The sequence below is a fragment of the Eublepharis macularius genome, chromosome 5 (genome assembly GCF_028583425.1).
Source record: "Eublepharis macularius isolate TG4126 chromosome 5, MPM_Emac_v1.0, whole genome shotgun sequence".
In the NCBI taxonomy this organism is placed as follows: domain Eukaryota; kingdom Metazoa; phylum Chordata; class Lepidosauria; order Squamata; family Eublepharidae; genus Eublepharis; species Eublepharis macularius.
In genome coordinates this window covers 3,020,789-3,035,274 of record NC_072794.1, presented here as the reverse complement: position 1 = coordinate 3,035,274, position 14,486 = coordinate 3,020,789, and the positions used below count along the sequence as shown (strand labels likewise).

At 52.1% G+C, this 14,486-nt stretch overlaps 1 protein-coding gene across 1 annotated transcript in view; it reads right to left on the bottom strand.

The window, feature by feature from the left end:
- Positions 1-12,563, bottom strand: part of SHD (Src homology 2 domain containing transforming protein D) — a 44,598-nt gene extending 32,035 nt beyond the window's left edge. The window contains exon 1 of the mRNA XM_054981423.1: positions 12,255-12,563. Coding sequence (XP_054837398.1) covers positions 12,255-12,563 — 309 coding nt within the window. The remainder of the gene's footprint in view (positions 1-12,254) is intronic.
- Positions 12,564-14,486: the final 1,923 nt, after the last annotated feature.

The window sequence follows — 14,486 nt, the reverse complement described above, 5'->3', positions numbered from 1 at the left end:
CGGAAAACGTGACTCCGGAAAACTCGGCAATCCCAGCCAGGGTCTGAGTTCTGAACCGGGTACAGCTTCAATTTGGGGCTGTGTTTGGGAGGTGGTGGCAACGGCCCGCTCCGGCATTAAAGCAAGACAGGACTGCACCCCAGCGGGAGATGCCCTGCCTGCAGGTGGATTCTCAGAAAATGGGCCATTTCAAAGTCAGCTCCACTCCTTAATTGTTTGACCTCAAGCGCAACCAGTTGGATATTCCCTCCCCTGCCTCTCATTATGCTCCTTTGGCTGACAAGAAGAGGAGCGGCACAAGGTGGGGAGGGTTTCCCTCTCCCCCCCCCTCCCTTCACTAGGCCTGTTGTGCCTTGCTGAAGGGTTCCCTCCCCTTCCCCCATTTCCCCCCTAATTGCTGTTGTTCCCCACTTGCTACGGTGGCACATTAGATGCGCTCAAACAGCCCGCAGAGAGGAAATGTTTTGAGAATCTGCAGGAAAGCAAATGAGACAGGCTTATGGAAATAAGCTATCAGCCTCTCCTCAAAGCAATTACCCTGCTCCTACCCTTTGGTGCGTGCCAACTGAGTGCTTGAAAAAAGGTACTCAATTGGTGGAGGCGGGGGGGGGGGGGAGCACTCCGGTGCCTGATGCGCAATGTTTAGACTGCAAAATGACATCTAATTGTCCTATCCAATTCATCTCTCTGCATACCCTCCCCAGCTCACCACTGAATTATATCTGCCTATTACCAGACACATAGACGTAGCTTTCTTGCAAAACACAAACACTCGGGCATGATCCTGCACGAAAGGAGTAAAAGACATTGGCTAAGGATGCGGCTAAAGAAAGCAGAGTGGAATAATGGTGTGAGTGTTACCTTGATTCAGATCTGCAACATTTGCATATGAATGACTCAGTTGTTCAGAAGCACAAAGCCCCCCCTCCCTCTGCTGTCACTGTATGCACCCGTGGAGTCATGCAAAAGAAACCTCTTTTTAGAAAGAGATGGGGGGAATCCAAGAACTATTTACCTAGCATAATTTTAGCCCACCTTTCCTCCAGGACCTCAACGAAGCATACATCAGTGGTCTTCAACCCACAGGCTGGGACCCTGCTGCTGCTTTTGGAAGGTCCATGTGCTAGTTCGCATGAACAGAAAGCCGTCTTCACACACATGCTCAGAAGAGCACCAGGATGAGGAACCACGGCCTCTGGTCAGGGAGAAGATTCATCCGTGTCTCTGACCCTCAATTTACTCCTCGGGAGGGTGCACCCTCCTGGTGCTTGCCTGGTGTCCCTTCTTCCCCACTCACAGTCCTGCTCTTGGCCCCAGTGAGCTTGTAACTCTGCAGCCTCTCTTCCTGCCATATGCGTTCTTGACATGCATTCACAGTTCCAGGGGTCCCAGGTGTGGAAAGGTCCAAGATTCACTTGAGTATATGGCTCCTTCTTCCCTGTGTTATCCTCACAATGACCCTCCTTGCCCCCCCCCCATATGGTAGGGGGCTCTGAGAAAGAAAGCCTGGCCCTAAGTTAAGCAGGGACCTTCATGGCAGAGTGAAAACTTGAACTCAGGTCTCCCAGTTCCTAATCCAACACTCTAGCTAGCCTCTATGTCATACGGGGTCTCACACTTCCTTTTTTACTTATAAAGCAGTCACATGTGGGAAGGGGAAGGCTGCTTTGTATCAGCTCCGATGCAAAGCAAAGACAGAGGGATTAATTCTCTGTGGTTTAGGCCCAGCCACACACACTCACACACCATTAAAACAACACCGTGGCGCAAGGTCACGTTCTAGATTTCACACACCATGTGTGGACTGATGCTGAAATAGCGCAAGCCAGCCACAGACTGGCAAGAGCCCACATTCAAGAAACAGCCATTTTAAAACATCCACTTCTTCATTCAATGGGGAGTGCACCATCGCAATCAGTCCAAGAGTGGCTGACTGAACTGACTGACCGTCTGCACCAACCAACTCTGTACTGCCTGAAACAACAACAGCCCTCAAGGGAGGGATCACAATAAGTTTTGGGTGGGAGATGAAGGGCCAGAAAGAGGGCTGGTCTTGCCTCTGGGTACCCTTCATTGCACTTGTTCTACAAGTGCATGTCATGGCTCCCTGCAAAACCTATTTGAGCAGCAGAAGAAAATAAAGAAGGGGAGCTCCCCTTCCCTGGCAGTTTTCAAGAAGAGGCTGGATGAATATTTGTCAGGGATGCTTTAGGCTCACCCTGCACTGGGCAGGGGGTTGGACTAGAAGGTCTGTATGGCCCCCTTCCAACGCTGTGATTCTGTAAAAGATGCCTTAGGAAGCATGGACCCCTCTCAAAAGCACGGTCTCCAGCCACAGTCTCTTCTTCCTTATTCCATGGCTGTAGACAAGAATTCCTTGAATGCTCACCAAAGAGGACAAGGATTTTAAAAAGCAACCAAGTTTAAAAACAAGTCATCAATAGCCTGCCTAGGAACATCTTCTCCAGCCTCCAACTCTTCTCTGCCCGATCACATTTCACGTTATCTTTTCCCGCGATAACCCATCTCCCCTCTCCCCACCTGAGGACACGCTTGGCTGCTCTAGCCACGGAGACAACATTCATCACAATTTGTATTAGGTGTTGCTGATCTATTATCACCAATGAATTCACTGTCACAAGCGCAGGGCACGAATCCTCAGCCGACGTTTTAATTAAAACAAGATGGCGACACAAGGAGACTCCCTGCTTGCGAAATGCTCTCCACACACTGTAAAATGTGCGTATTTGGGAACACCACTTGGTCGCCACAGCATTTTGCCATTTGTACATTGATAACACAACAATCAGACATTTGGATGGAGTGTAAATTAACTTTCTTCTATGTCGGGTAATGCTAGAATGGATCCTCTGCATTTTTTCCTTTTCCCACCGGGCATAGCCCCCCTTCACAATAAGTTCCCCCCCCTCACATTCGTAACTAATTTTCAACTAAGCTGAAAATCTGCAAAAATGAGCCATCCCCCCCCCCCCCAAATGCAGAAACCACAAGAAAATTTGGGAATCTGAGTGTAAGGTTTAGCATATGGAATGCTGAAAACTGAGCATGAATATTTCTTTAAAAATCCAGCACTGCATTTCTGAATGTGGAATTTCGGAATTTAAATATGAGTATGACATTCTTAATACAAAAATAGGATGTCGGGAAATGTTTTAAACCAGGAGGGATTTTTTTCAGTGCCAGTTTGTTAATAGTACAGGGGCTGAGAACTTTGCAATGCACAAGTTCAGCCTGAAAGCATCCCCTTTTAATCAGCCATTAGCAGGGATTTTTTTTCCTGGGAAAAGAGATGGTGGAACTCAGGACTGCACAATGACGTTACTTTGGGTCAGCTGGAACAAGGGGGGAGAGTTTTTTAAAGTTTAAATCGCCCTTGGAGAAAATGGTCACATGGCCGGTGGCCCCGCCCTCTGATCTCCAGACAGAGGGGAGTTGAGACTGCCCTCCGCACCAGTGGCGCGGAGGGCGATCTAAACTCCCCTCTGTCTGGAGATCAGGGGGCGGGGCCACCAGCCATGTGACCATTTTCAAGCGGTGCCGGAACTCCGTTCCACCGCATTCCAGCTGAAAAAAAGCCCGGGCTATTGTGAGCTATGCCTTGACTCAGCTGCGTTGTTGGGTTCCCAGTTCATTCACCACAGCCAGCAGTTTTGTAGCTGCACATTAGCTGTGGTGGGAGTGTTTCGTTTCCTTCTGCCCTGTAGCGGCTTTTGCACCTGCACAATAGGTGAAATCGATTCCCCCCCTAAGGCCATTGGTGGTTAGGCCAGTGACTTAAATGATGCTGGGGTGGGGCGGCTATGATTTCCATGAGGATGTGCATAAATGCACATGTGCAAACTCCTACAGACCCAAACAGATCAGCAGCCATTACAACTGACCAGACAAGACACAGATGGGCAACGAATGGTACAACTTTTAAAAAGAATTACATGGTGCTTAATTCTACACGATCGATAGTCTTCATTCATTCCTCAGTGGTGGCCGAGTGCAACCAGGTGTCAGCCGTGGGAGGTGTGGACGGGCAGCAGTCCCACTTGGCAAAGCCGCTTCAGAGTCACCTGAACTGCCCGCCACTCCCTGCTTACAGTGAGTGAACAAGATGTGAGCCAGACTGGTTCAAGTATCCCTAATTAAAAGTGAAAAAATTGTATTTTGATGTTCTTACAGCCAGAATTACAAAACCTATTATGTATCTTAGGTCTGACTGAAACGGGTCCAAAAATTATGAAATATTCATGTCATTAATACGGTCCCGAATATTATTAATCTGTTACTTGGTTTCCCCCAATGCTTCTTGATCCAAATATATCCACAATTGCTATTATTAATTCCATTTAAACCCCCCCCCCTCCAAAGGAGTGTGTATTAGCCTCACAACAATCCTGCAAGGTAGATGTAACAGACAGTTGATTGGCTCATGGTCACATGGGATCAGCCTTCTTAGTACTGGGACTGAAAACTTTGTGCGTCAGGCACCAGTGCATGACCCCTGCTTTGCAGAAGGAAGGAAGAGGTGGTGGGCCCAATTAAGGAAAGAGCCCCAAAGAACCCTGCTGACCTAGAGAGGCGGGTGATGCCACAGGGCCAGTGTCACAGGAGGGTATAAAACTCCTCAGTTTGCTACCCTTCAGTCGATCTGGACAATGAAGGGATGTCAGTGAAGGCAGCCAGCAGGGCCTGCCAGGCTTCTGTGTTATTCTGGTAACCCACCCCTCAAAGGCTGCCATAATAAGAACACGTTCCTGGGAGTAAGTCCCATCAAAGAAAATGGAGGTCTTGAAGTCTTGAAACGCAGTTCAGAGTCTGGTAAAGCCAGCTGAACAGATGGCGCATACATGTTTAATTTTTGGTAAGCAAGTGCTTTGAAGAACTGGTTGGAGGATTTCAAGCGCGTGCCCCTCCCTTTGGCATGATTGTCACACAGGCCTCACTCACACAGAAACGGTTCTGTAGCTGGGCTCATTAGCCATAGCGAGGGAGTGGTGGCAAGCAGAAGGTATGAAAACTCAAGCTGTGATCTTGTTAGCAGGGTACAAAATTATTTGTAAAACAGCCGCCTCTGCCTATATGGAGGGCACACAGACTGGAGGAAGGGAAAGGGGAGAAGGGCTGCTTGCAAAATCCCTCTGGGGCCATTAACACTTCCAGCACGGGATCACTGCTATTCATAGGGGGGCAAAAACATGCTTAGGGGAAACAACCCAACGATGCCCCCACCGAGGAGGGGTGGGGGAGAGACGAGAGAAAGCCGTCTTCAGGATTCATTGGCAAGTTCTCTTTCGCTCATACTTATGGGTAACTGTGCATCGCTTGTGGGAAAGGACCTCTACAACTACGTCTCTTTATTGAAAATACAATCGGCCATGCTCCTGGCCAGCAGGCTAAGCGGGTGGGGTCTCCAGTGCTCGTGGAAGTCCGATCAGTTCTGAAATCTGATCTCAGTGCGCAGCCAATCAGCACAGATTTGCATGAGACAAAAAGAACACAGTGCAGAGACTTAATACATTTGAGCGAAGGGGCTTTGATTGCCACCGAATTGCTATGCTGCAGACAGGCAAATTTATCCTCCACCCAGGGCTTTTTTACTGGGAAAAGAGGTGGTGGCACTCAGTGGGTTGCCAGCACAGGAGGCAACTCCTGGTGGGAGGTGATGCCCCTGGTATCATATGCGCACGTGCAAAGTGCGCGCACGCTTCCAGGACTGCGCAATGTCGTCACTTTGGGTCAGCTGGAACAATGGGGGAGTTTTTTAAAGTTTAAATCACCCTCAGCAAAAATGGTCACATGGCCGGTGGCCCCGCCCCCTGATCTCCAGACAGAGGGGAGTTTAGATTGCCCTCCACGCTATGGCACAGAGGGCAATCTCCCCTCTGTCTGGAGATCAGGGGGCGGGGCCACCGGCCATGTGACCATTTTCAAGAGGTGCTGGAAATTCCAGCTGAAAAAAAGCCCTGCCTCCACCATTTTACCATTCAAAATTAGAAGCAAAAGGTGTGGCCAAAAGGCCCTTTGTCTGCAGAAAGACCCCGTTTAATCCCCAGCACCTCCAAGTAAAGGCAGTCAGAAGCAGGCAAAGACCCTTCGCTGCCTGACACTCGGGGGGAAGGGGTCATCGTTCAGTGGGTGAGAGTCTGCTTGGAATGCAGAAGAGCCGAGGCTCAGTCTCTGGGATCTCGAGTTAAAGGGTCTCAGCTACTGGGAAGGCCCTTCCCCTGCCTGAGACCCCAGAGAGCTCCTGCCAGTCAGAGGGGACAGTTCTAGGCTAGATGGATCAGTGCTCTAACCATCTTCTCCTTAGAACAGGCCGGATTCATTGACGCTGCAGACCAGTTTTCATCAATGAACTTTTGTGTCTTCCTTTCTCAAAAGACTTACGTTGGCTTAAGGGAAGATTTCATTTCACAACAGACCTGGCTGCTTTAGAACAGCAGCTATTCATGCACACAGTTCCTGGGCAGTTCACTTTTGCAAGAGGTGACAAGGAGGACAAAGGGGAAAAGGAAAACAAGTCAGAGTATTTTGCATTCCTGTATCTTCCTTCTCACCCCACTCCCCAAATTCAGTGAAGATCTGCCATCAGCTGCTCATCAGATAAGCCAGCAACTGGCAACTAACTCATGGAGACCCCTTCAAGGCAAGTGAGAAGCAGAGATGGTTTGCGAGTGCCTTCTTCTGCAGAGACTTTCTTGGTGGACCCCCAACCAAGGACCCACCCTGCTTAGCATCCAAGATCTCATGAAATTTGGCTATGCCATGCTGCATGCCCTCCTGCCCATCTGTTATTCGGCTCAGTTCAAGAAATTGACTCTCATATTCAAAGCCTTCACGGCCTTGGTCCCTCATATCTCTGGGGCTGCCTCTTCCATTCTGGCCCATGACGACTCATCTGGGCAGGGCCCTCTGCAGAAGCCACCCTGCAAATGGGCAAGGTCAACGTGTGTCCGTGCTCATGCTTTCTCCATTGTGGCCCTCACCTTAGGGAACGGCCTGCTTAAAGAAGTCCAGAAGACATGGAAGGTCGCTGGGTGACCTTCAGCCAGTCACATACTCTTGGCCTAACCTACCTCACAGGGTTGTTGTGAGGATAAACTAAATGAGAGGAGAACGATATAAGCTCCTTTGAGTCCCCACTGGAGAAAGTCAGGGTAGAAATTAAATGAAGTATATAAGTAAATAAATTAAGTGTATAAGTAAATAAAAAGATGCTTTGGTAAAGATACAGAGACTGTGGACTACACTACTATGTATAATTCACACTGTTGCAATAAGTAAGATCTTACTATGTAATTTTTGCATACTTAATGCTTTGCATTAATACTTATGCTTTGTTTCAACTCTGTTTTCTGATGTCTCTAATCCAAATCTTATTGGATGTCCCATCCTGTTGATTGCATTTTATCTATACTGTGTAATCCATCTTGAGCCAGTTTGGTGTAGTGGTTATGAGCACGAGACTCTAATCTGGAGAGCCGGGTTTGATTCCCCACTCCTCCGCTTGAAGCCAGCTGGGTGACCTTGGGCTAGTCACAGTTCTCTGGAGCTCTCTCAGCCCCACCCACCTCACAGGGTATTTGTTGCGGGGATAATAATGACACACTTTGTAAACCGCTGTGAGTGGACATTAAGTTGTCCTGAATGGCGGTATATAAACCAAACGTTATTATTATTGAATCTCAGTGGAAAAGGCAGACTACAAAGAACATAAATAAATAAATGAATATTCAGCCAGATTGTCCCATCCTATCCCACCATCTCCACACCTATTCTGTGCATTTTTACCCAGAAGCAACCCCCACTGTGCTCTATTATTATTATTACTACTACTACTACTACTACTACTACTACTATTACTATTATTATTTAATTGGACTTCTATCTCACCCTCCCTGCAAGCAGGCTCAGGAACGATTACAACAAGGGCTTGTTAGCGAAATCCTGCGCCTGGACCTGGGGGTGAGGTGGACAAATCCATACTTTGAACAAGACATCAGAACCCGCTGCTATTGCCATGAAGCCATGACAGCTCAAAACAGATTTCAAACTCGGTTTAGCCTGGTTGAAAACGATCGACTGGTGTGTTCTCAGGGTCTTTCAGTACAGGGGGAGAGGAAAGTTCATTTGGTGGGTAAACAAGCGAGGGCCTTTTCAACGGCAGCCCCACAATGACGGAACACCCATCCCAGGGAGGCGTGCCTGGCTCCCTCCCTTTCGATCCTGGGGACGCAGTAGAAGACGGCTTTATTTGGAACAGCAGGCCTGCCCTGCTGCCTGTGCCCCTGCTCCCGCATATCTGCGGAGCCGCTTGCCCGCTCCCTAAGGACTTTTGTGGCGAAACTACACCAGTGGGTGAGCCTGGTAAGGCGCGGGGAGACCACAGCCAGGAGCACAACCCCAGCAGCATCCCCAATGGCCGCGCTGTCCCTGTGACAGGCGTGCGAGTGGCAAGTAAAGGCACAGCCAAAGCCCAGGCCTCAGTCCCTGCTGCCCATCAACACCCCCTTCCCCCCCTCCAGAGAGCAGGCAACTGAGGATCACGTGCCCCCGGGGTCACAGCACCCGCATGGAGGCGCATGGGCAGGGGAAGCTGCTTGGCTGAGTGGAAGGTGGGGTAAAGGTGCGGCCTGCGGCAAGGTGGGTGAGTGGCCTGGAGTCTGCCATGGGAGTGACTGGTGGGTGCACTCCCCCGGTGGGCGAGGAGGGGGCCATGCCTTGCTAAGGGGGTGAGCTGTGCTCACCAGCAGGGGTGAACCCGTGGTGTGCCCCGGGCCATTACTGCAGGCGGCGGGAGGAGAGGATGGGGGGGGGGCATGAGCCAAAGCCACAAGCTGCCCAAGCAGCCCCTCGGCATATGCCTGGCCCTCACGCGTGACAGCCAGCAGGTCCCCCAAGCGGTCCATGGCTGCCGCCGCCAATGCAACCAGGCCAGCTATGCCCTCCCGTCACCTGCTGTGTCCGCTCCCCCAGAGCCAGGATAGTCCGCCACATTGTCCAGCTCCATCTTCTCCTGGCTGCCTCCTCAGCCCAGGGGGGGTCTACGCCTGGGGCCTGCAGTGGGTTGGCCCCCTTCCCTACAGCCTCCTCGCCTATGACAGGCAACAGCTCTGGGGTGGCATCCCCCTGCAGGAGAGGAGCAAAGACACTTGTGGCCCGAGAGGGGAGCTGAGCCCCGCCCCCAGCCCCGACATGCGCTCCTCCCCCCAGTCAGGAGCTCACCGGCCACGACCTCAATGTCAACACCACCCACTATGACAGGAGGGTTCACCGCACACCTGACCGCCTCTGCCCTGGGCAAACCCTCCTGCATGGCCTGTTTGTATGGGGTGGCCCTCGCCACGAGGAGGTCCTTCTGAGCTGGCCCGAAGGAGTTGTGGCGGTGCTTCATGGTGAACAGCTCTGTCCATGTGGCCTGCCCCAGGGCTGAAGCCCGCTTCACCACCATTCGCCAAAAGGCTTGATGGCGACGGGTGTCCGAGGCACCTCTGGTCGTGACGATGGTGATGCTGGCATGCTCCAGCACCAGGCAGTACAGGAGCGCCTTCTCAAGCACGGTCCAGTTCAGCTGCCGCTGCGCCTTCTGAAGCTCTCCACGGCCCTGCTGGTCCCAGGCAGTGGAATGCGGAGGGGAGGCCGCGCAGCATGGGAAAGCCCCGAGAGAGAGCCACACGCCCTGCCCCTTGCTGGTAAGCCACAGGATGGACACTGAGCATCTGGGAGCCATTCACAGGCCAGTCACGGGCCAGGGGAAGGGGGTAGGGGCTGGGTTTGCGGCTGGGTGGGATGCGGGCCCCCCTCTGCCCCCTAACTTTGCTTTAGGGTTAGACCAGGGTTGTCTCTGGAGTGCTCGACTGGCACTCCAGAGACAACCCTGGTCCCCAGGGCTGTTTCTGTCCTACAGAAGGTTCTGCCCTCCGTCCATTTCCTGACCATCAGATCATTCCCAGGTGTGGCGACCGAGGCCCTGGAAATGTCCCAATCCTCAGCGAGCCACTGCCTCCACGGCTTCCTGGATGCCACGCGGGGCCACCTCCAGGAGCACGTGTGCTTCCCCACGCAGAAGGTCACACTGGCCTCCATCCAGGCCAGGTTGGCCCCCCTTGCAGGCTTCCTGAATGCCATGGGCACAGTGGACTGCACGCTTGTCACCAACAACCAGACGAGGGGGGCCCCTCTGGCCAGAAAGTGCTGCCGGTCTGCTTCTGGGTGTTCTGCTGCTGCGTGGCAACTTGGAGTTCTGATCTTGTGAGGGAGACAGTCATGGAGCTGCGCACCCTCCATCACAGGGGAGTTATGAGCGCAAGCACCCACTCACACTACCTTGCAGCCACCCTCTCTCCTCTGCCTGGAGAGGAGCCCGGCTGAGGGAGTCTGACTGGAGCCCCGACATGGGCTGCTGTATCGAGCGTGGCTCCCCGGGTGACTGCCTCTGGGGCAGGCATGGGCCACACCGGTTCACGGGCAGGGGCCCTGCCCCCTCCCCAGTAAGCCTCAATCACAGAGGCTGAGCCAGGGCAGCTGCCTCCCCAGCCTCTTCTTACCTGTCAGTGTGACCTCACACCTCCCTGAGCCTGGACTCCAGAGACAGGTAACCTGCAAGGGAACTTGGGTGGCAGTCGCTTAAGGAGCTGACGAACACACGCCCTGTCCTACAGCCGGCCCCAACGGTGCAGGGACTTGCGCCCCGGTTGTGCCTGTGCTCAGCCACTGTTGCTGAGTGCCAGTGGGAGACCCCGGCAGAGCAGCACCATGCTGCTGTATCATCGTAAGGGTGGGCTACGTCGGAGTAAGTCCAGGATACACTGGTGTAACTCCTAGTCGGATCCCACCCCAGCCTTTTTGGCCCCCACCCCAGGATTGCACTGTAAATTAGTTTTTCTATTTATCGGTAGTCCTAAATTGTGATTTTAAATTGTGGTCTTTGATTTGTCATGGTTATCGTTTTATTTGTATTCTAAGCTGCCTTGAATGATAAGGCAGAAAGGAAGGCGGGCTGCTAACAAATGGTTTTTGAAAATAAATAAATAAATTCTTTTCCCCCTTCGAGTTTCACCCACAGATCGTGAACACCCTGCACCAGACACAGCGCCTGCACAGTTTAGGCTTTTGGAACTTGAGACATGCCTACCCCCCACAACACAGCTTCAAAATTCTTCAGCAATTACAGTGAGGACTAGAAACATGCTTAGCAAGCAACCGCTGAAACAGAACCCTGCCGGATCAGACCAAAAGTCCAGCTAGCCCAGCACCCTGCTCCCCCACACCAGAAAGTCCCCAGACTGCGTACAAAGCCTCCCCTCCCCCCCCCCAAAGCAGCACCCTGCCCTGAGCATCATCTCACTCCCCTAGCAGTAGTGATCAATGGACTCTTCCTGCATGAACATGAGCTGCCTCGGATGCTGAGGACTGATTCTCACATGCGTGTCCATCACTCGGACAACTGGAGCAGCAGCAAGAGGTGATTTGTATATGCGAATGCACCACACCCCATGTCCTTCATAACCACAGCAAGCACAATGCATTTTACAGACTTTGTGCATTGTGAGACACAGACGCTATGCAAAGCAACTCCAGGAACTATGGCAGGCGAAGAGAACACGGCAACCTTGGGCTTCTTTGGATTTGCCTCTAAGCTTCCAGCCTTTAGCATTTTCTTGTCAACGCTTCATTACAACACACTCTGAAGACAAGAGAGCTAGAAACTTAGGTAAAGGTAGTCCCCCTGTGCAAGCACCAAGTCATTACTGACTCATGGGGGGATGTCGCATCACGACATTTTCTTGGCAGACTTTTGTTACGGGGTGGTTTGCCATTGCCTTCCCCAGTCATCTACACTTTACCCCCAGGAAACTGGGTACTCATTTTACAGACCTCTGGAAGGATGGAAGGCTGAGTCAACCTTGAGCTGGTTACCCGAACCCGGCTTCCGCCAGGATCGAACTCAGATCGTGAGCAGAGCTTGGGCTGCAGTACTACAGCTTACCACTCTGTGCCATGGGGCTCCTCTGCTAGAAACTTAGCCTTTCAAAAATCTACAACAGGCAGTCTTCCACAGGACAAGTAAAACTTGCAGTCTAGGATATGGGAGGACCACCCTGGGGTAGCCATCCACAGTCTTACAGGCACAAATCCTTCCCCTGGGGCACAAGGTGTCCATTTGGGAAGACACGCCCACCCCTGCCCTGCAGGATGCCCTGCCAATGGCCAGCACCTACCTGGTTCGGTGGCATTCCTACGTCTTCCGCAGCAGTGGCCAAGAGAACTTTGCTCTTGTTGAGATCGGAGGAGTCCACTTTGATGAGCCGGTGTTTCGGAGAGCCATACTTTCCTTCCAAATTGCTGCTAGCAGCAGACACCTTGTTTGGGGACCCTCCAGGGTCTGGCTCAGGTTTGCTGTCCACATCTTCATAAGGATCCTCAAAGTCCAGGCTCTTCTGGGCCCGATAGGCCTTCAAGATCTCACTCTCAGTGTAGTCTGGTTTGGGGGGCTGCGGGGGAGATCTCCTGCTCCCAAAACTCAAGTAATCTTTAAGCCACTTGGCCATCGGTGGTCTCCCCTCTGCCCCTTTCCACTTGCTACCAAAGCACCACTATCTCTTGGCAGAACAAGCCGAGGCAGAAAGAGAAAGAGACTTTCAAACCACAACCAGATAATCCTTCAAGGGTCAAGGTGATTTATAATCCAAATTAGGAATCATCCATCTTCTCCTTCCCTACGTCTGCTGCAAAGAGAAGAGAAAAGAACAAACTCTCCAGTGTTGTTTTATCTCATGATGTAACCGACAGAAGGCTCCTTGCCCCGGAGTTCACCCTCCGTTCTCAGCCATCTGACCGTGCCTGATGGCAGAGCCAACAGATATTACAGCAACCTCTCACTGCTCCACAGGGAACCTACGAACTAAACGACTTACGGACTCCAAGGGAGCTGCGAGTGCAAGCCAGCACTTTGGAGGGGCTCAGTGGTATAAATGTTAGCACAAGACCCAGGTGCAAATCCCCCCCTCTGCCACGGAAGCTCACTCGATTGGGCCAGTCACACAATCTCAACCTACCTTACCTCACAGGGGTGTTGTGAGGATGAAGTGGAGGAGAGAAGAATGACATAAGCAGCTTAGTAAGTGAGTAAATAAGTAAATTTACTTAACCCCTGTTAAACCTTGTTTGTCCAGCCAGTTCCAGCCTCACCCTTCCCATCTGCATCAATACCAGCCCACCTGGCAGGTCTGCTCAAGGGCACACAAGAGAATGTCTTTGAAGCGCTTTCAGGTATCTGTCAACGTTCGCACTGACAATCATCGTAAACTCTCCTACGCGTGCCCCATTCATTTCAGTGGGGCTTTTGCCAACCTTAAAAAACAGAGTCTAGCCGAGTCTACCTGGGGCTGTGAGGAAAGCTTAGGAAGTAGTTATTCAGGAGCAAAGAGGATTTAATTACTCAACCCACCACCACCCTGCCCACCACGTTCTCAGGTCATTCAAAATATGAAATTAACCAACTGCCACAGGCAACACCCCACCCATCTTAAAAGTACTAGAAAAAAGGGTTTCTGGGGGTTTCATGCATTTAGCTGTAATGAGAAATGCCAGTTATTAATATATGCTTACACAACCGTAAGGGCTCCCCCGATGTTTTAAAGGCTGCAGTCCCTCATGCGTGTTTACCTAGAAGTAAGTGCCACAGAACACACTGGCACTTTCTGCAAAGTAAACACGCAATTGCTCCCACTGAACAGGGCTGTCTCGGCACAGATCTGAGCATCAGTAAACCTCTGGGGAGTTCAGGGGAAACACGCAAGGAGCCACTGCAGTGCTGTCAGGTACATTTACGTGGGAGCAAGCCCCATAGGGCACACTGGCGCTTACTTCAGAGTAAACATGCAATAGTGCACACGGCATAGGATTGCTTTTGCACTTCCTTGGAGTAAATATGCGCGCAAAATCTGTAATTCCATGCACCTTTACCTGGAAATAAGACCGGTTAGTCATTGTAGGAATGATTTATGAGTAAACATGCTGTAGAGCGTGTCGCGCAAGACTGCCTGCCGCTGTTCAGTTTTCCTCGGGAAGAAGCCCCCGTGAAGGTTTACTTCAGAGTCAGCCTGCAAAGCCTCCGGTTGGTTGCGCGGCTAAGGAGGAAACTCCTGCCCGGATCCGAAGGCCCTCGCCCCCTCCCCGAAGCAAAGTCCGACCGAGTCCCCCCGGGAAGACGCCGAGCGTAAGAAAGGAAGGATTCGCGCCGCGGAACGAGCAGGGGGAGCCGCGGCCGGGGACGGCCGAGAGCGACTGGCCAGGCTACGGGGAGGCAATGCGGCGCGCAGCGGGCAGCCCTCTCGGACGCCGAGCCCCCGCCGCGCAGGACCGGCGCCTCCGTCGCCTGCGAAGTTCAGGGCGGGCAGCGCAGGAGGGGCCGCTCTGAGTTGGAGCGCGGAGCCGCCGGCGGGGAGGCAGCGAGGCCCCGCCTTTGTTCG